At 48.9% G+C, this 22,132-nt stretch overlaps 1 protein-coding gene across 12 annotated transcripts in view; it reads left to right on the plus strand.

Annotated features, from left to right (window-relative positions):
• The window catches only part of KMT2C (lysine methyltransferase 2C), a 206,982-nt gene that overhangs the window by 179,956 nt on the left and 4,894 nt on the right, over positions 1–22,132 (plus strand). For 5 of the 12 annotated variants that reach the window (XM_032840119.1, XM_032840126.1, XM_032840128.1 and 2 more), the window contains 14 exons: positions 230–1,912; positions 6,361–6,573; positions 7,277–7,441; positions 8,898–9,039; positions 9,187–9,334; positions 10,765–10,943; positions 11,120–11,256; positions 12,082–12,331; positions 13,663–13,802; positions 14,369–14,476; positions 16,302–17,421; positions 18,329–18,465; positions 19,582–19,724; positions 19,994–20,162. In XM_032840119.1, the coding sequence (XP_032696010.1) occupies positions 230–1,912; positions 6,361–6,573; positions 7,277–7,441; positions 8,898–9,039; positions 9,187–9,334; positions 10,765–10,943; positions 11,120–11,256; positions 12,082–12,331; positions 13,663–13,802; positions 14,369–14,476; positions 16,302–17,421; positions 18,329–18,465; positions 19,582–19,724; positions 19,994–20,162 (4,734 nt within the window). Of the gene's footprint in view, positions 1–229; positions 1,913–6,360; positions 6,574–7,276; positions 7,442–8,897; positions 9,040–9,186; positions 9,335–10,764; positions 10,944–11,119; positions 11,257–12,081; positions 12,332–13,662; positions 13,803–14,368; positions 14,477–16,301; positions 17,422–18,328; positions 18,466–19,581; positions 19,725–19,993; positions 20,163–22,132 lie in introns of those variants that run through there. The other 7 variants (XM_032840129.1, XM_032840130.1, XM_032840125.1 and 4 more) reach the window with 6 other exon arrangements.

The raw sequence follows: 22,132 nt of genomic DNA on the forward strand, positions 1-22,132 counted from the left end.
TTTCTGAGATGGGGTGGGGTCACATACTCAAATTGTAACTTCTAAAAAAAACTCTGAGGCAATGTTGATCCAGTTTTTTTGTGATTTTGGCCACTGCCTAAACAAAATAAAAAACTTCTGCCTCTGCAAGATGCGCTTTATACATAACCCCGCCGTAGGCGCCAGCCAGTGATCGCATTTGACCCTGCGGCATAGATACACGAGTAAGCCTGACTTCCTGTGCTTCCAGATCCGCAAGCAGCAGAAGGAGCACGCCGAGCTGATCGAGGACTACCGCATCAAGCAGCAGCAGCAGCAGCAGCAGTGCGCGATGGCCCCGCCTCCCGGGATGCCGGGCGTCCAGCAGCAGCCTCCGCTCGTCCCGGGCGCTGCCCCACCTGCGCTGAGCCAGCCTGGCTTCCCCATGGTGCCACAGCCGCTGCCGCACGCAGCAGTCATTTCGGGCCATGCTAGTCCTGCTAGAATGCCTGGCTTGCCGGGGTGGCCGCCTCCCAGTGCTGCCGCCCACCTGCCCCTTAATCCTGTGAGGATGCAGCCTCCCGTCGCCCAGTTACCAGTAAGAACTTGCACACCGGCCCCGGGGACGGCGCCCGGTGCAAATCCACAGAGTGGACCGCCACCGCGGGTGGAGTTTGATGACAATAACCCATTCAGTGAAAGCTTCCAGGAACGGGAACGGAAGGAACGTTTACGAGAACAGCAGGAAAGACAACGGATCCAGCTCATGCAAGAGGTAGACAGGCAGAGAGCTCTCCAGCAGGGCGGGGGGATGCAGCCTCACGGCCCGCTGCGCTCCCAGATGCCGTTCTACAGTTCCGACCTGACTTGCGACTTCCCCCCGCCTCCCAGGCCCCATCAGCAGTCCCCACAGCACCAACAGCAAATGGGGCCGGGCTCACAGCAGCAGAGTATGCAGCCGGGACCCATTAACTCCCCTCCCACTCAGACTTTCCTGCAAACTACTGAGCGAAGGCAGGTAGGACCGCCCGTCTTCGTTCCTGATTCACCCTCAGTCCCTGGTGGAAGCCCGAATTTCCATTCTGTCAAGCAGGTGCACGGAGGGCTTCCTGGGGCCGGCTTCCCCCAGTCCCCCGTGAGGCCTCCGTTCCCACCTGCCCTCCCTGCGGCCCCTGCGGTGGCTAACAGCAGTCTCCCTTGTGGCCAAGACCCTGCCGCCACCCATGGACAGAGTTACCCGGGGTCGGCCCAGTCTCTCATCCAGTTGTATTCTGACATAATCCCCGAAGAAAAAGGGAAAAAGAAAAGAACAAGAAAGAAGAAGAAAGACGAGGATGTGGAATCCACCAGGGCGCCGTCCACCCCACACTCTGACATAACGGCCCCACCGACCCCGAGTGTCTCAGAAACTACCTCCACGCCCACGGTGAGCACGCCCAGTGAGCCGCTGCCGCAGCCCGACCCGGACTCGGCCGAGCCCGGCCGCCCGTCGACTCCGGGCGCGGCGGCCGGCCAGCAGGGCATGGAGTTGGAAGGCAAGCTGCCCCATGGTGACTTACCGCAGGGAACCCCAAATCCGCAGACGTGCGCCAACCCGGAGGCAGAGAAGCTCTCCGTGGAACCCCCTACCCCCGCCGAGGAGGCCACACCAGGGTCAGCTCAGCCGCTGCAGCAGTGTCCGGGCCAGGACGGGTCTGAGCCGGGGGAGCAGACCGGGAGGAAGGTTGAGCAGAGAGCGGCAGCCAGGCCCGTCTCCTCGGGGCAGAGTCCTCCCCGGTCTGCTGGGGCCCCTGCTGCCCAGGCAGAGCCGGGCAACGAACTTCTGAAACATCTGCTGAAAAATAAGAAATCCTCGTCCCTGTTGAGTCAGAAACCTGAAGGCAGCTTTTGTTCTGAAGAAGACTGCACGAAGGATAACAAACCAGTTGAGAGGCAGAACCCAGTCGAAGGATTGGTAAGTGTGCTCCCTGAAGCCCACAACGCCCCGTTCGCTGTTTGTTTTCATTCTAGCCGCAGCCGATCAGTGCCAACCACGATACTAATTTCAACAAGGCTTTGCAACTTTTAATTTTGTTGTTTTCACTTCTGAGGAGCTCCTGTTTTGACTCCCACCCATAAACCATATTAAGTAATAATTTGCTTGCTTTTTATTCAGCAATCAAAGACATGTACTAGTAATGCATTTCATAGGTAACCTGTGCCTGTCAGCTGACGGTCACTGCATTGAGATGATCTAACTGAAGCAAAAAGTGAACGTCTGTGTATGTTTATTGCAAATAAGTATGCAATTTCCATTAACATCTTCGGAATGCAGAGGATAGCTCTGCACCCGTTCATACCCATGGGGACTCTCAGGGATCTTGGGGTAACCCGTTTTGGGACTCGATTGTGTTACAATGTATTAATACTTAATTTTATACAAATGGAATCTTAGACTATTTTAAGTTACTATTTTATCTTTATAGTTTCCCATGTATCACTGTTCTGCCCTTTTTAACGTACAAAACACTGAGTTTGCCTTTTTTTTTTTTTTAATGGATGAAGAGGTACTTTGTAAATATACCTATACAGGATTCCATGCCCTGCATTTCCCTGAACTGCCTTAAGCTCTCAGCCAGGCTGGGTTTCCTGGGTTGCAGGAGATGGTCTGCTCCTGTGCTCTCGCTTTCTTGCCGTCCAGAAGCTGCAGTGCTGTTGCTGCTTTGTTCGTAAAGCTTTCCCTGTAGCGCTTCTCATTGGGATTTGACAATTTTCATTTCTTTTTTTTTTTTTTAAATACAGATTTTATTTATTTATTTGACAGAGAGAGAGATCCCAAGCAGGCAGAGAGGCAGGCAGAGAGAGAGGAAGGGAAGCAGGCTCCCTGCTGAGCAGAGAGCCCGATGTGGGGCTCGATCCCAGGACCCTGGGATCATGACCTGAGCCGAAGGTAGAGGCTTTATTTTTTTTATTTTATTTTTTTAAAGATTTTATTTATTTGACAGACAGAGATCACAAGTAGGCAGAGAAGCAGGCAGAGAGAGAGAGGAGGAAGCAGGCTCCCTGCTGAGCAGAGATTCCCGAGATGCGGAGCTAGATCCCAGAACCCTGGGATCATGACCTGAGCTGAAGGCAGAGGCTTTAACCCACTGAGCCACCCAGGCACCCCTACAATTTTCATTTCTTAATTGAATGGGCTGAAGTGGTACATTTTGTTCAGATTTTCATTTTTAAGGTTGTTAATGAAGCCATTCTGTAGCAAGTGTTCTTACTCTTTGTTTTATTTGTGTGTTTGACCATTTTGTAGAGTTTGGCTGCTGCCAAACCACTTTCTCCACTGCATCCTGTCCCCCTAGGAATACCTAACTGCTTGCAATCCCCTTGAAGGCCTTTCTGAGTTCACCTTTCCACATGGGGCCATTTGCAGCTGTTTCTGCAGTTGCTATCCTTTCTTTTTCACATCTCGCCAACGTTTTCTTTTCTTTTACAACTCAGTTCTAGAATCATCTTCCCTAGACCTTTCTCAGCTCAGCCATTCTCAGATGTGCCCATGCACATGTAGTCTTTAGAATACTACTGCAGCAGCTTCTCGAAGGGCAGAGGCTACGTCTTGAGGACCTTTGTATTCTCAGTGCTTAGTACAGTATTAGCACATAAGTACCCAGTGTGTGGGATTGAAGTCTTAGTACTGATGATTATCTTATGTAGAGAGGATGTTATGATAGAAAAAGGAGTGAGATCACTTGTAGATGTATACATGTTTGGACTGTGTCACATATTCCCATATCTGTTTAGGAGGGTGGCAAGGAGTCGGGTGCCTTATTACTAAGGGTGATGGTGCCTTGCTATATCCCAGGTAGGTGTCCTATGCTGAGCAATTGCTGCGCTGTCATTTAGTCATATGGCAGGAGCACTTATTACCCCCAGTTTACAAATGATGAAATCCCATTTACTTTCTAGTCACATGACAGGCAAAATTACTGTGGCGGTAGTTGGATAGACCAAGTTTTCATCCATGCTGAGTCTTCTTATTCACATGTGCGTTGGGGTTAGGAGAAGAACACCTTCCTGATTGCTGTGCAGTGAGTGATTGGTAGGGCCTTCCTGGGAGGTTTATGAGGTTCCTCCTCAGCCTGTATTAAGTTCATGTGTCATCACTTACCAGGAGGATGGTCTGGGCATCTTTGGCCCTTTCTGTACCTTGATTTCCTCATCTGTACACAGCAGGAGTAGTAGTATTCCCTATTAGGTAGGGTTGCTGCAAGGATTAACAGTTAAAACACATTCTACTGGTAATGTCTGGAAAAGGTACATACCTTTGACCTACTGATTACAAATTGAGGAATCTGGCATAGGAATATAAAATTCTAAAATATGTAAAGATGCAACCTCATGCATAGCTTATGTTCTATTAATGGAGGAAAAAAAAGAATTTCAGAGAAAGTAAGTTTAGTATAGTAGTTACTGATTAAATTATTGTTTCTTTAAGCTATATCTGAATGAGGGTTTTTTTTTTTTCTGTTTTTTTTTTTTTTTTGTTTCAGCCACTAAAATTTATGCTATATAAGGATGTTTAATGCCATGGGAAACAATGTGTCAGGCCACTAAAATAAAAGAATACAAAGTGTGTCCATTGTGTTTTAACACAATGTATGTAGGCATAGGTAACAGACTGAACACAGATACATTAAAATGTTAACTTTTATCTCAGGCAGACATTTGGATGATTTTTTTAACCTTTGTGCTCTCCTGTCATTAGAAGTATTCTTTGAAATGTGGTGATGTCTGCTTTTTACGGTAATTGTGAGGATTAGAGATAATGTCTGCAGTGCACTTAAAATGCTTGACCCAAACGTACTTAATAAACAACTACATTATTAATCTCTTATAACCCAATAAGAAATTCTTAGGTCCTTGCTACTCAAAGGACAGGCCTTGGGGATCAGTAGTATTGAGCTTACCTGGGGATTTCTTAAATGCAGAATGTTATTCTGCTGCACAGACTTACCAATCAGAATGTGTTCTTTAATAAGAACCACAGTGATTCTTATGCATATGAATATGGGGAGGGGCAGAATTTGAATATATCAACATCACCTAAAGGGCCTATTGAAACACAGGGCGCTGGGCCTCACTCCTAGAGTTTCTCATTCAGGAGGTCTGGAGTGGGACCAGGGAAGATGCATCTCTGACCCGCCCCACCCAGGTGGTACTGCTTTTGCTGCTCTGGGACTGCTTTTTGAGAACCAGTATCTTGTCCTGGGATGGGTAGTCTGAGCCTGCTTGGACGTTTTACCCTTTCTTTTTGAGCTTAGAATGGCTTTTACATTTTCAAATGGCTGAAAAAAAAATCTAAGGAGTAATATTTCACAACATGTGAACATTATATGAAATTCAAGTTCAGTGTCCATGAATTTAAAGGTTCATTGGACCACGGCCACACTTGTTCTCTGCTGAGTGCTCTGCTCAGGCAGAAAGTTGAATGGTTACAACAGGTACTGTATGGACTGCAGAGCCTGAAATGTTACTGGTGGGCTGTTTACAGAAAAAAATGTTGCTGTGCGTTGTCCAAGCCATTTAGATTAAAACCGGAAACTGTAATCTTTAAGCCCTCAAAGGTTCAGTGCAGAATACATCAAAATACGTGTAGCAACTCTAGTTACCTATCTAGCAAAGTATAACCGTAACATTTAAAAACAATGGCCCCTAAAAATATTTCCGTATTTTTAGGTATTGACAGCAGTACCTTCTAGAACCTCTTCAGGGACTGGTTTATTCTCACTTCTTCTTAACCATTAAGTAAAGAGAAAGGTTTAAGTAAGGGGGGGGCACTCATTTGCTAGCAGATGTGTAGCCTCATGGACTTTAAGTATAGAGCCGTTATTACCCAGTCACATTTGTGACCGTGAGCTAATTTGAATAACCAGCGTTGTTTGTTTTTACTGACCCAAGGCTAGCTGTTCCTCTCAGCGAAGGTGCGTAGGCTATGGACACACCTTGTATTTCACCCATTCCTAATGGAAACCCAAAAGAACTCCCCAGGACCTCGGTGCGGGGCTGTCATGGGCATCTGGCGAAGAGCACACGTTCCTTGCAGTCTCCAGAGAGCAGGACCAGGGAGCTCCGGTCTACACTGGCACCCGGTGGTCCCGCCTGAGGAGTAATGCTTGCTCTGAGAGGGAGAGTAGCCACATTAAGAATTCTGGTCTTTCTGCAAGCTTTGCAGCTTACCAACTTCTGTGCTTGAGAACAGTGTTTGAAAAGGGGATGATCATTCAGAAAGCAGACTGTAAGAGGCCACTGCCTTTCCTCGACTCGTAGTACCCGTTAGGAAGGTGTGTCCTAGGATGGGACTGGATGGGCGTGAACTGCGGGGCCGGCGCGCACAGTCCACTTACCTCTTGACCTTTCCAATTACATTAGCGAACTTTGGGGGCTCCAGTGCAAGGTGGTTTTGGATGTGGCAACAACCAATTGCCAAAAACAGATGGAGGAAGTGAAACCAAGAAACCTCGAAGCAAACGGACTCCGAGGACAGGGGAGAAGGCTGCCCCTCGCTCCAAGAAAAGGAGGAAGGATGAAGAGGAGAAACAAGCGATGTACGCCACCGCCGACACCTTTACCCACCTGAAGCAGGTGAGTCACTCGGAGCAGCTCCGTTAAAAAGTCGAGTGCGGCGTCAAATGCGTTTTCAACCCTGTTAAACTGAAGTTTTCTCTTTATCACCATATTTCCTAAGTAATTATAAAGATGAATGATGTCTCAACAAGGAGTCTAGTAGATTTCCTGATTGCGAGCTAAACCGCACCATATCCTATTGACACCCGAAAATGGCAGTAAGACAGGTGGATTGGTAGGTGATGGTCAGGATTTACTTGTGGTCAGAAGGAGCAGCCTCAGCACCAAGAGAAACTGTCTGTGTTACTTGTGACTCTGGATGCAAGGAAATGCAGCTGCCAGTCTCCCCGCAGTAAACTCTGTTCTTACACCTTTGTGGTTGTCACAGAAGGTGGGAGACAGCCACTAAGACTGCCACTGGGGGTACCTGGCCTCCCTTCACGCCCCGATTCTTGCTGAGAAAAGATAAGGAACATGTTTTTCTTGTTAGATGCCTGGTAGCATCCCTTTAAGACAGACGAGAGTAAAGCTCATTTTAAAATATATCCTAGAGATTCTGTGGTCTCTCTCACTCACTTACTCTAGCATTTTGATACTCGAAATTTTTAAGTCTTGTTTTTGTCAAGCCTTATTGGACTAAGTTGCCTTGGGTCTTAGAAAAGTTGCGAAACGCTCTGTTTTGTTGACCGTGTACATTACTCTTCAATGTGTTTTTTAATAGCAGCTCTCTCTGCTCCCTCTAATGGAACCAATCATTGGAGTGAACTTTGCGCACTTTCTTCCTTATGGCAGTGGCCAATTTAATAGTGGGAGCCGACTTCTAGGAACTTTTGGCAGTGCTACCCTTGAAGGGGTTTCGGATTACTATTCTCAGTTGATCTACAAGGTATGTTTCTTCGCCAAGGTCTTACCTTGCTTCCTCTTTGGATACCATATCAGAATTGGGAGAGCTTGTCTTGTTTTTCCATCTAATCTTCGAAGTTTCATTTAAACTTTATTAGTTCAGCTAAAAGGTGAAAATTTCACTGGATGAAGAGTTTCTAACATAAATATTTGTAATTTTTTATAGGTAAGAATACAAATAGTGAAGAACATCCCTTATGTATTTCCATGGTAGAGAAAATACCTGTTTTCCTATAACCTTTATTAACTCTTTAAAAGGAATCCAAATACATAGTAAATAGAAAAAAAGATGTAGTTAGCAATTTTCCCTGAAAAATGAAATGAAAAAAAATTGAAAAGTGTATTTTGTCTAATGATTTAGGTAATAATTACAACTAGACAGTAATTCTTAAACTAAAATACCAAACTAACTCAAATTTATCTTTTGGGGTTACTGTTTTAGCAACGTTTTATAATAGCCTTATTTAGACATTCTTACTTCACATCTGACTTACGTAAAATGATCTTTTTGCAAAAATATTGGAGAGTATCATCAGTTTTCTGGAGGGCTTCTCTTCTTACTTTAGTATTAAAGTCATTCTCTTGTGATGCTCCATTTATTATCATTGTCGGCTTTTCTCTTCAGTTAGAACCTGTCCTCACTCTTGTAAATGCCTTCTCTTCTGATGCAAGCTGTTCTCCAACACACCTTCATTACCTTCATGAAATCCCAGATCTTTGCAAGATTTGTAATTTCACCTTACACTCGATTCTCACGGTATTATTGGTAGATTCCAACAATCCCTGAGAGACGGACCAATCAATGAACAATGACAAATCGATGACATGCTAAGCAGAGAGAGGTGTTTGGAGGGGACTCCCGTTTGTTAACGAGTCAGCCATTTCTGTGTTATTGCTAAGACTTTCGCATCCTACAGAGGTTTTGGACAGTCCAGATTCTAATATTGAGGCTATGAGTTGTAATGATAGGATTAGGACCACAAATTCTCAAGGTTTTTTTGTTTTTTGTTTTTTGTTTCTTTTAATGGACCTGGGGCATATGTTAATGAGAATTGAATAATGGAGTTCTTGAGAATGTTCTACAATTTACTGGTGGAATTTTAAAGCTGTCTTTCACTGGCTATAACAATGAAATTTGAAAAGAGATGTATAGAACAGAATAATGTAACTTTGGTTCTTAATTTCAAGTACTCAAGCTGGGCAGAGTAAGCAAATGGCTAATTGGGCCATATAAGCCCGAGTATTTCTCCTACCAAAAAACCTCCTGGCCTTGTCCATTTATTTTTCTTCTTGGTGCTCATTTAGGATTGAAGATGCGTCTTGATGACATTTCTGTAGCCTTGCTTCCATGTGCTAAAAATTCACAGAACTAAGTTTTAGCAAGGTCATGGCATATTTGCTCTGTAGCATATAATTTAAAATTTTTTGGTCTCCTGCAGCAGAATAATTTAAGTAATCCTCCAACACCCCCTGCCTCTCTTCCTCCTACACCACCTCCTATGGCTTGTCAGAAGATGGCAAATGGTTTTGCGACAACTGAAGAACTTGCTGGAAGAGCTGGCGTATTAATGAGCCATGAAGGTATGACCATACAGCTCTGAGTCGTACACCTTTGAGGAGTGTGCCTTTCCCACCTGTGTATGGTGAAAAGGCAGTCAAGTCGTGACATTCTCCCCTATGTATCTGTTTTGACTAAATCTGTTTTTGGTTGTGTTTTCGCTTTTCCAGTTACCAAAAGTCTAGGACCTAAACCATTTCAGCTGCCGTTCAGACCCCAGGATGACTTGTTGGCCAGGGCTATTGCTCAAGGCCCCAAGACAGTGGATGTTCCAGCTTCCCTGCCAACACCTCCTCATAATAATCAGGAAGAATTAAGGTAGAAGTTCTTTTTCTTGCATTTTTTTAGTTATTTCATTTTTAAAAAAATAAGTATATAGCATTTCTGTATGGATTGCAGGGATAGCATGTAAAAACATTTAAGGGGTGAAAATTTGAACGGTTTTCTTTAGGACTTAGTTTATAAAACATTCTTACTATTAAAAGTAATTAGTTTGTACATTTTTCAGTTCTTAGATGGTTTAGGAAGAAGTTCAACACGTAAATGGACATTAAGGCAGTGGGAGTCTGTATGCAAAATATCTCAGAGATCATTGTCACTTACTGATGTTTGCAGATGTCTAAAATCAAAGGGCAGCAGTCACAGATCCCGGAGAATGCCTTTGGGGAGGAGGATTTAAGGACTGGCCCGTCCAGTTTTGTACTTCCTTTTGTTAGCTCTTTAGACCCAAGACTCTGGGGAGAAACCGCTTCCCTTAGTAGGTAACCACACCCCACCTCATTAGGTCTAGGAAAGGTGCTCATGTACTTCGTCAGGTGATTCTCCTTTGGCTAATCGGGTAACTGCCCTCTGCTTGATGAGACATCATGTAGATTTAAGTCCCTGACTCCACCAAGGAGACAACTGTGGGCCGAAAAGACGTTCCTTGTCCAGATTTAGAATCCAGTCTCCCTGCTCTCTTCTGCATCGTGCTGCTGGAACTTGCTAGATCCGTGAATCGGGGGCAGTTATGTGCATGTGTTGCGCCCTAGGGTAGGGCACTACTGTTTCACAGGGACCCATTCTGGAAGCCGAAGCCACTCTTGGGTCTCCTCATAATGCTACTGCTCAGATTCTCTCCACATAACAGTGTCTCCTTTTGGGGCCGCTGGGCGACCCCAGGTTTGGGGGTACCCTACAGCAGTGGCTTGACACCACACTTGCTCCCTGACCTCAGTCACCCTAGTTAACCTCTAGATTCTTGGACTAGACTATTCTCTTCTTCTTTCCACTGTACTTGATCAATTAGGAAAAATAAAGGCCTATGAAGCTTTAATGACAAAGTTTTCCCCACATAGCCTCTACGAGCAGCAGCCCAGTGGGCTCTGCGGGTGTGCCCGTGGGGGTGTGCGAGATGGCTCTTTCCTTTTCTGGCTGCAGACTGTTCCGTAGTCTCAGGGATCTGGAACTAGCCAGAGGTGTGAGTATCATCCTTCTTCTGCTGTGTGGTAATCTGAACGTCGTCTTTCTTGGCAAGTCTTTACACTTTGATGTTGAAGTTCATTAAATTGCTTCATAGTTGGATGTCTTTCTCGGGTCTTTTTCCGAGAGATTTCTTGTTTGGCCCCAAACCTGTTCTTTGGCTTCTTACATCATTGCCGTTGTCCAGGGGAACCTCAGAGTCCCTCTAGTAGACAGGGCTGGGTCGTGCAGGAAGCCCCATGGGTGGACTTGCCCATGTCGACATGTAATCTGTGTTCTTCTCTCAGGATACAGGATCATGGTGGTGATCGGGACACTCCTGACAGTTTTGTTCCCTCGTCCTCCCCTGAGAGTGTGGTTGGGATGGAAGTGAGCAGATACCCAGATTTGTCCTTGGTCAAAGAGGAGCCTCCAGAGCCCGTGCCATCGCCCATTATTCCGATTCTCCCTAGCAGTGCTGGGAAAGGTACAGAACGTTCTCCGTGAAAGTACTTGTCACTACAGTCTGCCGGTTTACTGACATTCATGTTTTGATTTTGAAAAGCCATTAACACTCCATAATCTTTCCTTTCTCCGTACTTTCCTTCTTCCCTTCCTTCTTTCCCTCTCTCCTTCCTTCCTTCTTTTTTCCCCCCACTTAAGGTTTGGAATCAAGAAGGAATGACATCAAAGCTGAGCCAGGCACTTTATTTTTCACACCACCTTTTGGTTCATCCCCAAACGGTCCCAGATCGGGTCTTATATCTGTGGCAATAACCCTGCATCCTACGGCTGCTGAGGTAAAGATGAAATTGCTTTTTAACATTATAAACTGTCCACGTTCTTACGGGGCGTCAGGCGGCTTAGAGCGAGACGTGCACAGCAGGGTCTTGGCGGGCAGAAGCCCCCAGAGCGAGAACGAGTGGTCAGGTGTCCGGGCTGCTTCTGAGACTCTGAATGAGCGGCACATGGCTCTCCGCGGAGGCCGGGGCAAAATGAAGCTCGTGTTCTCGTGTTCTTATTAAAGCGTGTGTCCTTCAGAGACAAACCTCTTGAGAACTACACATAGAAAATGGAACCGTGAGAAAGAACTTGGTCGACTCTCAGTTTTACAGCAGTAATGTGGATGTCCAGGTAGCAGCTGCCCCCATCAGATGCTAATAAATTCCTGAGAACTTTTTTTTGTTTTGGTTCAGTGAGGATGTTGGCCCCCACACTACGGTCCAGTGATAGGACGTTTTGGCCGTCGGTACAGCTTAGCCCGGTGGGGGGTGAGGGGGGCACCCTCTGAACTGCGCTGGACGAAGTCGACTCGAGGCAGTTTCTGCCCAGCGGTGAGACCCAGGTTTCCCTCCCTCCTGCGGCGGCGACCGTACCTCGAATACTTGAACGCTCACGCAAATGTATCGCGTTAATTGGGATCCCTGTGTGAGGATTTCTGCTCAGGAAAGCGTGATGGGGATACTGATCCATTAAAATGATTTTTTTTTTCCCTGAGACTCTTAAGTGTAAGTGAAAGTGGCTGGATTTGCTCACACCGTGCATGTCCGGCAGACGGCATTTACCCATGCCTGTGGCTCACTGTGGCCTCCGGGGCTAACACCATGTTTACACTTGTGTTCTAGAACATTAGCAGTGTGGTGGCTGCATTTTCCGACCTTCTTCACGTCCGAATTCCTAACAGCTATGAGGTTAGTAATGCTCCAGATGTTCCATCCATGGGTTTGGTTGGTAGCCACAGAGTAAACCCAGGCTTGGAGTGTCGACAGCATTTATTTCTTCGTGGGCCGCCGCCAGGACCTGCAAACCCTCCCAGATTAGCCAGCTCGTACCGGCTGAAGCAGCCCGATGGGCCTTTCCCTCCAACAAGCAATGGTGAGCCAGTCTGCCTTTTGTTAACTTCAGATTCATTCTCCACTCACAAGTTAAGCTTATTCTCTTTAAAAATCTCACTTCAAGGGGTGCCTGGGTGGCCCAGTGGGTTAAGCCTCTGCCTTTGGCTCAGGTCATGATCTCAGGGTCCTGGGATCGAGCCCCGCATCGGGCTTTCTGCTCGGCGGGGAGCCCGCGTCCCCCTCTCTCTGTGCCTGCCTCTCTGCCTGCTTGTGATCTCTGTCAAATAAAATCTTAAAAAAAAATTTTTTTTAAATCTCACCTCAAAAATTAAAATAAAATCCCACTTCAGTTTTGAACAAGTAGTGGCGTGTTGGTGTGTAGTCCTGGGTAGTTGGGCCTCCTGTGGGTGCTCTGTCTTCTGTGGTGTGGTTTGACCTTAGTGGCTGGGAGTCACCCGGGCACTGACAGAGCGCCGGCTCCCTCTGCGGGCTGCTGACCCTCCGCAGCTTTTGTTCCTGTGTCTCCCCGAGGGCCTGTCTTCCGGGTGCACGTGAGGCCGGCATCTGTGACTGTGCCCCTCTTCCTTCTGTGCCTTGCACCCCCACTTGCATCTTGCTGGGCCTGTGCCCTGTCCACACAAGCCCTGCTCTCCCCACGGAAGAGCTGCTCTGTAGGCCCCGGGGCAGGGCTGCCGCCTCGCCCCAGCCTCCACCCACCACCTCGCCCCATTCCCTCCGACTCTTGTTTCAGTCCTGGCCCTACTCTCGGGACCTGGCAGTGCCTCACTCCTCATCCACGAACTCTGACCCAGAGCTGCCCGTGTGGGCTTCCAAGCTCGGCCTCCAGACTGCTCCCGCCTGACTCACTTTCCCTGTCCTGCCTTCCGCCTCCACGCCCCACGCAGATGATATGCCCCGAGTGTGCCTGACCACGCTTGTCCCCTGGCCCTGGGACTCTCCTTAGCCCTCGGCAACTTTCCAGATCACATTTAGGACTCTTATACATGTATCTCTTCCGTCTCTCATAACACATTTTTTATTGTCTTAACCCTCGAGCAGAGGTAGTGTCCCCTGCCCCACTCGCTTTGCACGTAGGGTGAATGTTGGTCTCGTGGTGGATTGGTGTCCTCTCATACTCCTCGCGTGTGAGCACTGTTTCAGCTGCGTGAGGACAGGTGTGTCCCTCCGTGCTCCAGGGCCACGCGCGTAGTAGCTGCCCTATAACCACTGCTTGAAAGATAAGGTTTTTATTAAAAAAGAATGAAATCAGGTATGTCAAATGAACCGTGTTCTGAGTTGATTTGGTGCAGTGCTTCCCTGCATCACGTTGCTGGTTAATGTGGATCCCTAACGGCAGCCTTCTACGCTTAGGTCTTTCTGGATATAAGGACTCCGGTCCCGGGAGAGCAGACAGTGCGGCACTCAGGCCACAGTGGTGCTGTCACTGCAAGGTGGTTGTCCTCGGGAGCGGCGTGCGCAAGTCGTCCAGAGACCTGGCCTTTGCCAGCAAGGTACTAGGGTGTCCCTGCGCTGAGGTGTGCCGCCCGTTGCGGTGGCTCCGCTGCTGTGTCGGGTGTCCCGCCCGTTGCGGTGGCTCCGCTGCTGTGTCGGGTGTCCCGCCCGTTACGGTGGCTCCGCTGCTGTGTCGGGTGTCCCGCCCGTTACGGTGGCTCCGCTGCTGTGTCGGGTGTCCCGCCCGTTGCGGTGGCTCCGCTGCTGTGTCGGGTGTGCCGCCCCTTATGGTGGCTTCGCGGGACTCCGGTTCTGCCCAGGAGCCCCAGTGTATATTCAACGTGTTTAGCTTAAAACCAAATGGTGATAGCAGACTGGTAAATTGGACATTATAAGATGCCCATGTGTCTGAATAGAGTAAAGTATGGATAATAAAGTTTATTTTTGTACATTTATTTTCTCTTTGGCTAAATTATATACTAAATATTGGCAGGGAGTTACTTTTTTACTTTTAAGATAGAGAACTACTTTCACTTTTAACAGAGCATAAAAACCAACAATGGATAGAACGTGTTCTTAGGAAATTTTGGCTCGAGATTCCCACACGTTTCTCTTTGCTTTGCAGGATTCCCGAGAAAGCTCCAATAGAGTGGAGAAGGACATCGTCTTTTGTAGTAATAACTGCTTCATTCTTTATGCATCAACCACACAAGCAAAAAACTCAGAAAGCAAGGTAAGTTGAGGACCGTCTCCATCAGGGAACAGCGTATAATGAGTGGTTTCTGTGGTTTGGGGTTATGCTGACGGACGGAAGAGCTTCCTAGACTCTGGGTAGCATCTCGGCAGATGCTGCGCGCCTGAGGAAGGGCAGTCGTGCTGCTTTTTCAGATAAATTCAGCTTATTTGGGGGTGGGTGGGTAGACTTGAATTATGTCTTAAAAGTTCAGAATTTATTAATAAAACACTAATATCTTTAATTTTACTGAAATAATTACAAATATCTTGACTTAATTACAATAGTAAGACTTAAGGCTTTTATTGCTCTTGTCCTGATGGAAAAACCTGTTCACAGACACATTGTGAGTCTACTCCTGTATTTTGGGAGAAAGCATGTTGCTCATGTCACGGTGGAAATGGTCTGCGGTACCTGATTCTGTGTGAATTAAGTGTATCGACGTGTGGTTGATGGATAAACTGTTTTTGGTTTTTTTTTTAAGATTTTTATTTATTTGACAAATCACAAGTAGACAGAGAGGCAGGCAGAGAGAGACAGGGAGAGAGGAGAAAGCAGGCTCCCCTTTGAGCAGAGAGCCCGATGCAGGGCTCGATCCCAGGACCCTGAGATCATGACCTGAGCCCGAAGGCAGAAGCTTTAACCCACTGAGCCGCCCAGGCACCCCTGGATAAACATTTTGAACTATTTGTGTTAAAGGAAGCCTGCCTGGGTGGGAATGCCGCCAGTCCTTCCTCCCTGCAGATGAGGCTGCTCTTACTTTTATAATAGGCGGTTGTCTCCAGTGTAATGAAATCAAGCTCTATGCCAAATAGATTTAGACTTTAAATTAAAATACGTTGGGGTGCCTGGGTGGCTCAGTCAGTTGAACGTCTGCCTTCGGCTCAGGTCGTGATCTCAGCATCCTGGGATCGAGAGGAGTGTCCAAGAAGGTCTAGGAGCAAAACATTCTCCAGAGATACAGACTGGTCCAGAAGGCCTAGGGCGGGGCTTCCTGCTCCGCGGCGAGTCTCCTTCTCCCTCTGCCACCTCCCCCACCTCACCCCGCTCATGCGCTCTCAAAATAAATAAAGTCTTCTAAAAAATTACTATGTCAACTTCTATAAGAGGAAGAATTGCTTTTTTACCAGATATTTTTAAAATTTGGTGTGCAGTTCTTGCCTGTTCCTGGATTTATGTGAGGTGTGTCTTCTCAGATGCCCGGTTGGAGGGGTCGTGTGAGAACGGGGGAACCTGAGGGCGCCCAGAAAGTCTGGGCGCTTGTCTCTCTGCTCACTGTTTCCAGCAGCCGGATCAGAGCTGGGCAGCCGCAGGGAGGGGTTCCAGATGGTGCGTGTTGATATGGGGGACCATTGCCCCTTCTTTCCTCATACGTATGCTGATGAGTTCCACCTGAGATGGACAGACGGGGGTTTCTGAGTGCGTATAAGCTCAGAGAAGATCATGTTCTGAAGTTCTTACTTGGTCCAGTGGAAAGCACCGTTCCATTGTACAAATTAAGCCAGATAGCTCCTCTCTTCAGCATTGATTTTTCTGGTTTGATTATGGTCAGAGAGGGGTGTCCGAGAAGGTTTAGGAGCAGAACATTCTCTAGAGGTACAGCCTGGTCCAGAAGGCCTGGGGCAGGACTCCCGACACGGCCTGGCTCTCATCAGCCTGCGGGTGTCCGTGGCACCTGCAGCGTCTGCCGTCCACCTCTGCTGCGTGTGACCCTTCCCCCGTCCCCCACCCCTACCCCGGGGCACAGGCCCCGTGACCCTCTGCTGCTTGGCTTCCTGCTCTGGGGCCAACTGCTCTTCTTACTCCTGTTCCTTTCACTGTGTAGGAATCTGCCCCGCCGTTGCCACAGTCGCCCGTGAAGGAGACGTCTTCCAGAGCATTCCATCAGTACAGCAACAACATCTCCACTCTGGACGTGCACTGCCTCCCGCAGCTCCAGGAAGAGGCTTCTCCCCCGGCGTCACCCCCCATCACTTTCCCTCCGGCGTTTGAAGCAGCCAAAGTAGAGGCAAAGCCAGACGAGCTCAAGGTAACGGTCAAGTTAAAGCCGCGGCTCAGGACCGTGCACGGCGGGTTTGAAGACTGTCGGCCCATCAGTAAAAAGTGGCGAGGGATGAAGTGGAAGAAGTGGAGCGTTCACATCGTCATCCCCAAGGGGGGCTTCAAACCGCCTTGTGAGGACGAGATAGATGAGTTTCTGAAGAAACTGGGCACTTCCCTCAAACCGGACCCTGTGCCCAAAGACTATCGGAAGTGTTGCTTCTGTCACGAGGAAGGTGACGGGCTGACCGACGGGCCAGCAAGACTGCTCAACCTTGACCTAGACCTGTGGGTCCACTTGAATTGTGCGCTGTGGTCCACAGAGGTCTACGAGACCCAGGCGGGGGCCCTGATAAACGTGGAGCTGGCGCTGAGGAGGGGCCTGCAGATGAAGTGCGTCTTCTGCCACAAGATGGGCGCCACCAGCGGCTGTCACCGCTTCCGCTGCGCCAACATTTACCACTTCACCTGCGCCATTAAAGCACAATGCATGTTTTTTAAGGATAAAACGATGCTTTGTCCCATGCACAAACCAAAGGGAATTCACGAGCAGGAGTTAAGTTACTTCGCCGTCTTCAGGCGGGTCTACGTTCAGCGCGACGAGGTGCGACAGATCGCCAGCATCGTGCAGCGTGGGGAGCGCGACCACACGTTCCGCGTGGGAAGCCTCATCTTCCATACGATCGGCCAGCTGCTTCCGCAGCAGATGCAGGCCTTCCACTCGCCCAAAGCACTCTTCCCCGTGGGCTACGAGGCCAGCCGCCTGTACTGGAGCACCCGCTACGCCAACCGGCGCTGTCGCTACCTGTGCTCCATCGAGGAGAAGGACGGGCGCCCCGTGTTCGTCATCAGGATTGTGGAGCAAGGCCACGAGGATCTGGTCTTAAGTGATTCGTCTCCTAAAGGTAAGACCCACGCGTGTGCTGCGGAGCCGGCCGCTGACGTCGTATGTCCGTGCTTCCTCCTCCTCTGTCGTTTGTTTCGGATTGTACGAAAACACACATGGATGTTTTGTTCCCAAATGTGACTCTTAGCCTCTTTGTGTTACTGTACCTGCCGGCTGTGCTGGGCCGTCTTGTCGGCACTTGCTGGACTTCCGCACCCGCAACCAGAATGCGTGTGTGAGTGCTCAGTGATAAAGCAGGGACTGTAGATGAGGGTCGCCTGTCATTTGTGTCGGGGACCCTCCTAATGTCAGAAGGCAGGAGACCGTGGCTACAGCATGCGGGGTGCGCTGCCTTTTATGAGGATTACCAGGGACTGAACAAATTTGGCGCTAGACGTTGGACTCTTCATTCTGACCATAGGCTGTCATTTTACTGATGTGTACCGGGGAGTTGTTTTTTTAAACTCTGGCTATTTAAAAAAAAAAAGTATGAAAATGCCCTGAAGATAATTCCAATGGAAATATGAATTTCCTATTTTAATTTAAATCTGAGAGGAAAGAAACCTACTTCTGGATACTGCTAATTGGGCTGATCAGTTAAAAATATAAAGTTATATGCCTGTGTGAAAATGAATTAAGTTCTTATATGAATTTGTTACATTAAACTTTCTTTTCCACTTTCACTGTTTTATTTCCTTAATGTAACACATTCTTTTCCCTAAAATTCCGTAAAGTCTTCAAAATAAACTTGCCGTTTGATAAGCAGGTAGTAGAGTGGCCGGTTCACCACCCCCAGGCTTCACTTGGAAACTGTCTTCGAGTGGTTGGCCCGTCTCTGCTGTTTGTGCCGCGTCCTGCTTTCCTCTCTGTTCAGCAGAGAGCAGGCGTGTTCTAAATTGTTTTGTTTCTGTTTGGGCCCTGTGTAGGTGTTTGGGATAAAATTTTGGAGCCCGTGGCATGCGTGAGAAAACAGTCGGAAATGCTCCAGCTTTTCCCAGCGTATCTGAAGGGAGAAGACCTGTTTGGGCTCACGGTGTCTGCAGTGGCGCGGATCGCGGAGTCCGTGAGTGCCTTGGGCCGGGTGTGGCAGCGGGACTGCCTTTGAGGTTGCAGGTGGCGGTCCCCAGTGCGACCGTTTTGACACGGGCTGCGCTAGGATACTCTGAGGTAGCGCTCTGCTCTCTTCGTGTCTCAAGCCATCTGTGACTCGTCGGGACACCTCAGTGCATGGTAGCATTCTCTCCCTGAGGTGGCTCTCACACTCCAGGTTCTCTGCGCGGGGGCAGACGTGGCAGAGGGAAGGGCAGGGCTGGGCACTGACTGCAGGAGCACATGATCTTCTCTGACCTCTTTTTGCAGTCTTAAGATTAAGATGATTAACACGTTTGCCAGTGAGTCTACACACAATGCTTTCGAGAAGTTGTGTGATTATAAGGCATTATCGTGAGCAAGAAAAAAATCATTGATGGTTGGTGGGGTTTGTTTTGTTTTTGTTTTTGGAGAAGCAGAGGACACCCCAAAAGCCACTGAGTTCTAGGTCTGCTTCCTTCCTTTGGTAGAGCCCTGCCTAAGTGATGTGTATCTTTTATGTCTATAGAGAAATATCTCACAAGAAGTATATTCTAGAAGAGGCCTTTAACATAAAATTATCTTGCAAGTAAACCTTAGCTCATCATCTACACTCTCCGGGAACTGCGTGTGATAACTGACCTCATTGCAGTCAAATTGGAAGAAGCAAGAAATCAAGACAGGAAACCATATCAAAAATTTTTAACTAGATTTAACTTTTAAATTCCAAATAAAGATACACAAGCTGAAAGAACGAAGTTGTAAGTCAGTACACACTGGGTCGGGATAATCAGATCTTATAGTGGTGCTGGCACGTGTGTCGGCTGGCCTGTGGCGGTTCTGTGAGTTAGGTTAGTCTTTTTCTTCAAGGAGCAATTGCCAGGGTTGACGAAGTTCTGCTTTGAAACTGAAATCCGTGTGTTAGTGTTGAAGTAGATCTGAGTGCAGGCGGGTTACGGTGACATACGTTAAAAGACCATTTTGTCCACAGGGAGTATGTTGACAAGTGACTTCCACGGAAGTTCAGGTCGGGCCCTCCCCGGGCCGGCTCAGGACGGTCCGCGGTCTTGATCACATAAGTTCACCCTATGTCTGTTTGGCTCCTTTTCAGCTCCCGGGGGTGGAGGCGTGCGAGAACTATGCCTTCCGGTATGGCCGCAATCCTCTCATGGAGCTCCCCCTCGCCGTGAACCCCACAGGCTGCGCCCGATCCGAACCTAAAATGAGTGCCCATGTCAAGAGGTTTGTGTTAAGGTATTTTGTTTTAACTTCACATAGTACAGCCCAGGGTTTCCAGGCGTATTAGTGGTTTCTGTGCTTGATCTGTCTGCTGCTTACAAACCTGCCGTCTCTGGCTGCGTCCGTGCCGACCGCGTCCGAGAACTCGCCGTGCGGCTCTGCTAGGCGGCTTTCCATGTATGTTCCTGTCAGTGAGAGTTTGAATCCTCTCGGCTTTGGGCGTTATTCGGAGATATCTTCAGTTTTCCTTTCATTTTTTCCTGTTGACGTGCCACTGCGCGCAGGCCTCACACCCTGAACAGCACCAGCACTTCCAAGTCCTTCCAGAGCACCGTCACGGGGGAGCTGAACGCGCCCTACAGCAAGCAGTTTGTGCACTCCAAGTCCTCGCAGTACCGCAAGATGAAGACCGAGTGGAAGTCCAACGTCTACCTGGCCCGCTCCCGCATCCAGGTGAGGAGCTGCTGCGCTCGGGAGGCGGGGGCCGGGCGGGGGTCCGGCCGTCAGGGCTGCTGGTGTCTGGTCTTCGAAGGACTTGACGCGGCGGAGGCTTAGCATCACGTCTGTGAAGCCCCGTCCCGTCTTGTCCGTTGGTAGCTCCAGCGACTGAATACGACTGTGGGTGCTCCTCCTCCCCCAGTGGGGAGACTGGACTCCACATCTCTGTGTCTCGACGAGGGCTGGTGGGCAGCCGGGGCCATGGTGTTCTGCGCTCACTGGGCTTGGGGAGCGCTCACGAGAGCTGTTTCAGATTCTCATGAGAAGTACAAGTGAAACTACTTTCAAAAGGTGCAGCAGTGTGTGGGGTTCTCGTCCGGAAGCCGTCTTCTCACGAGAGCACTGTGTTTTCTGGTGCCTGGAGTGTGTGGAGGACCTTACGGGTTATCTGTGGGCTCAGCCTTTAAGTTACCATCCACAGTCCGTACGCACTGAGCTGCGGACCTGTGTCTGCTCCGCATCTCCTCTTGGATGTCCTGGGATGGGGGCACAGACCTCACTTTGCCTAATGTCTCGGTCCCTGAGCCCAGTTATCCTGAGTGTTTCCCCATCCACGAGTTGTGTACCTTGGCCCCAGTTTGCCCAGATCCAGGGCACCCTTAAGTTCTGTTGCCGCTCCGCCCCACCCCCCCCAAAAGAGCTCTCTCAAGTCCACACTCTGTCTCTAACCCCCGTTTCCACCTGCTGTCGCGCCCGTGAGCACCGCTGTCGGGCCTGCTGCCGCCTCCCCAGCCCCTCTCACCCCCACTGGGATCCCTTCGCAATAAAAATCTCATCTACGTTCCATTGTCCGTACTCATTCGGATTCTTGTTCCTTTCTTGGGAACTTTTTCTCCTCTTGGGAAGACTGTAGGATCTTCCTGTTAGTCTTAATAGTTGGATATTTTACCAAAAAATGTGCTGAATATTTTCTTTTTTGTTGCTTTCCTTACTTGATGACCCTTTTCAGCCTGGAGCACTGGGGCTCAGTCTGAGAAATGTTTCTGTATTGACTCTTCTGCAAGTTCCTACCTCAGTTTCTTTCTTTTTCAACCTGTAGACAAATTTGGACTCGCGAGGTCTGGGCTGTCACATGGTGGACCCAGGCCAGCAGCGGCATCACTGGGGCCTGCTAAGACGTGCCTTTCGGTCCGGCCCCTGCAGTGGGGCCCCCAGAGGACCAGTGCGAACACAGACGGGAGCCTGTGACTCCACCCGGCCTCCTCTCCCCCGTCTGGTGTCGGTTCCCTTGTCCTTGTTCTTCGGCTTCTGTTGTATCTGCGGAGCTTTCTTTTGTGTTAAAAAAAAAAGTCACCTAAGAGCTCTTTCTGCTCTTGATCTTCTCATGTGGTACCATGTTTTTTACGTTACAAATACGGCGTCTTTCTTTTCCTTCTGCTGTTGGGTCGAGAATGCAGCCTCTCCAGCTCCGGGGGGTCCGGTGGCCACTCCGGGGGGGTGTGTCTTTCTCATCTGCCGCATCGGTTCCTTTTCCATTTTAAACGTTCCCAAGCAGCTCGTTCACTTGTTACCACTCCTGTTTCTGCGTCACTTTTACTCCCTTACTGTCATTTCACTGATCTCTCAGGACCCGTGGTCAGTGTGTCGTGTCACTGTCCTGGCCGCACAGCCTCGTCTGCGCACAGATGTTCCCACGGAGCCGCTTGCATTGACTGAGCTGCAGGCTTCTGCGCTCGCTGACCCTCAGAGAACCCTCTGGAGCCGCTTGGTGCCTCCGCTTCGTTCTTTCGTTCTCCTCGGCGTCTGCATGACATTCCTGGACGTTGAGGAACTGTAATGAAGAGCGTGCCAGCCGCTAATCTCACAGAGGGATGTGTGTACTTTGCGTGTTAGCAGACCTTGTTGCTTTGCCAGAAAGGCTGTCATAGCTCATCTCCTCCTGCATTTGGGAGACTGTCTCTCTCCTTTCCCATTTGTTGTGCTGC

Source organism: Lontra canadensis, unplaced genomic scaffold, assembly GCF_010015895.1.
Source record: "Lontra canadensis isolate GAN:19392208 unplaced genomic scaffold, GSC_riverotter_1.0 scaffold111, whole genome shotgun sequence".
NCBI classification, from domain to species: domain Eukaryota; kingdom Metazoa; phylum Chordata; class Mammalia; order Carnivora; family Mustelidae; genus Lontra; species Lontra canadensis.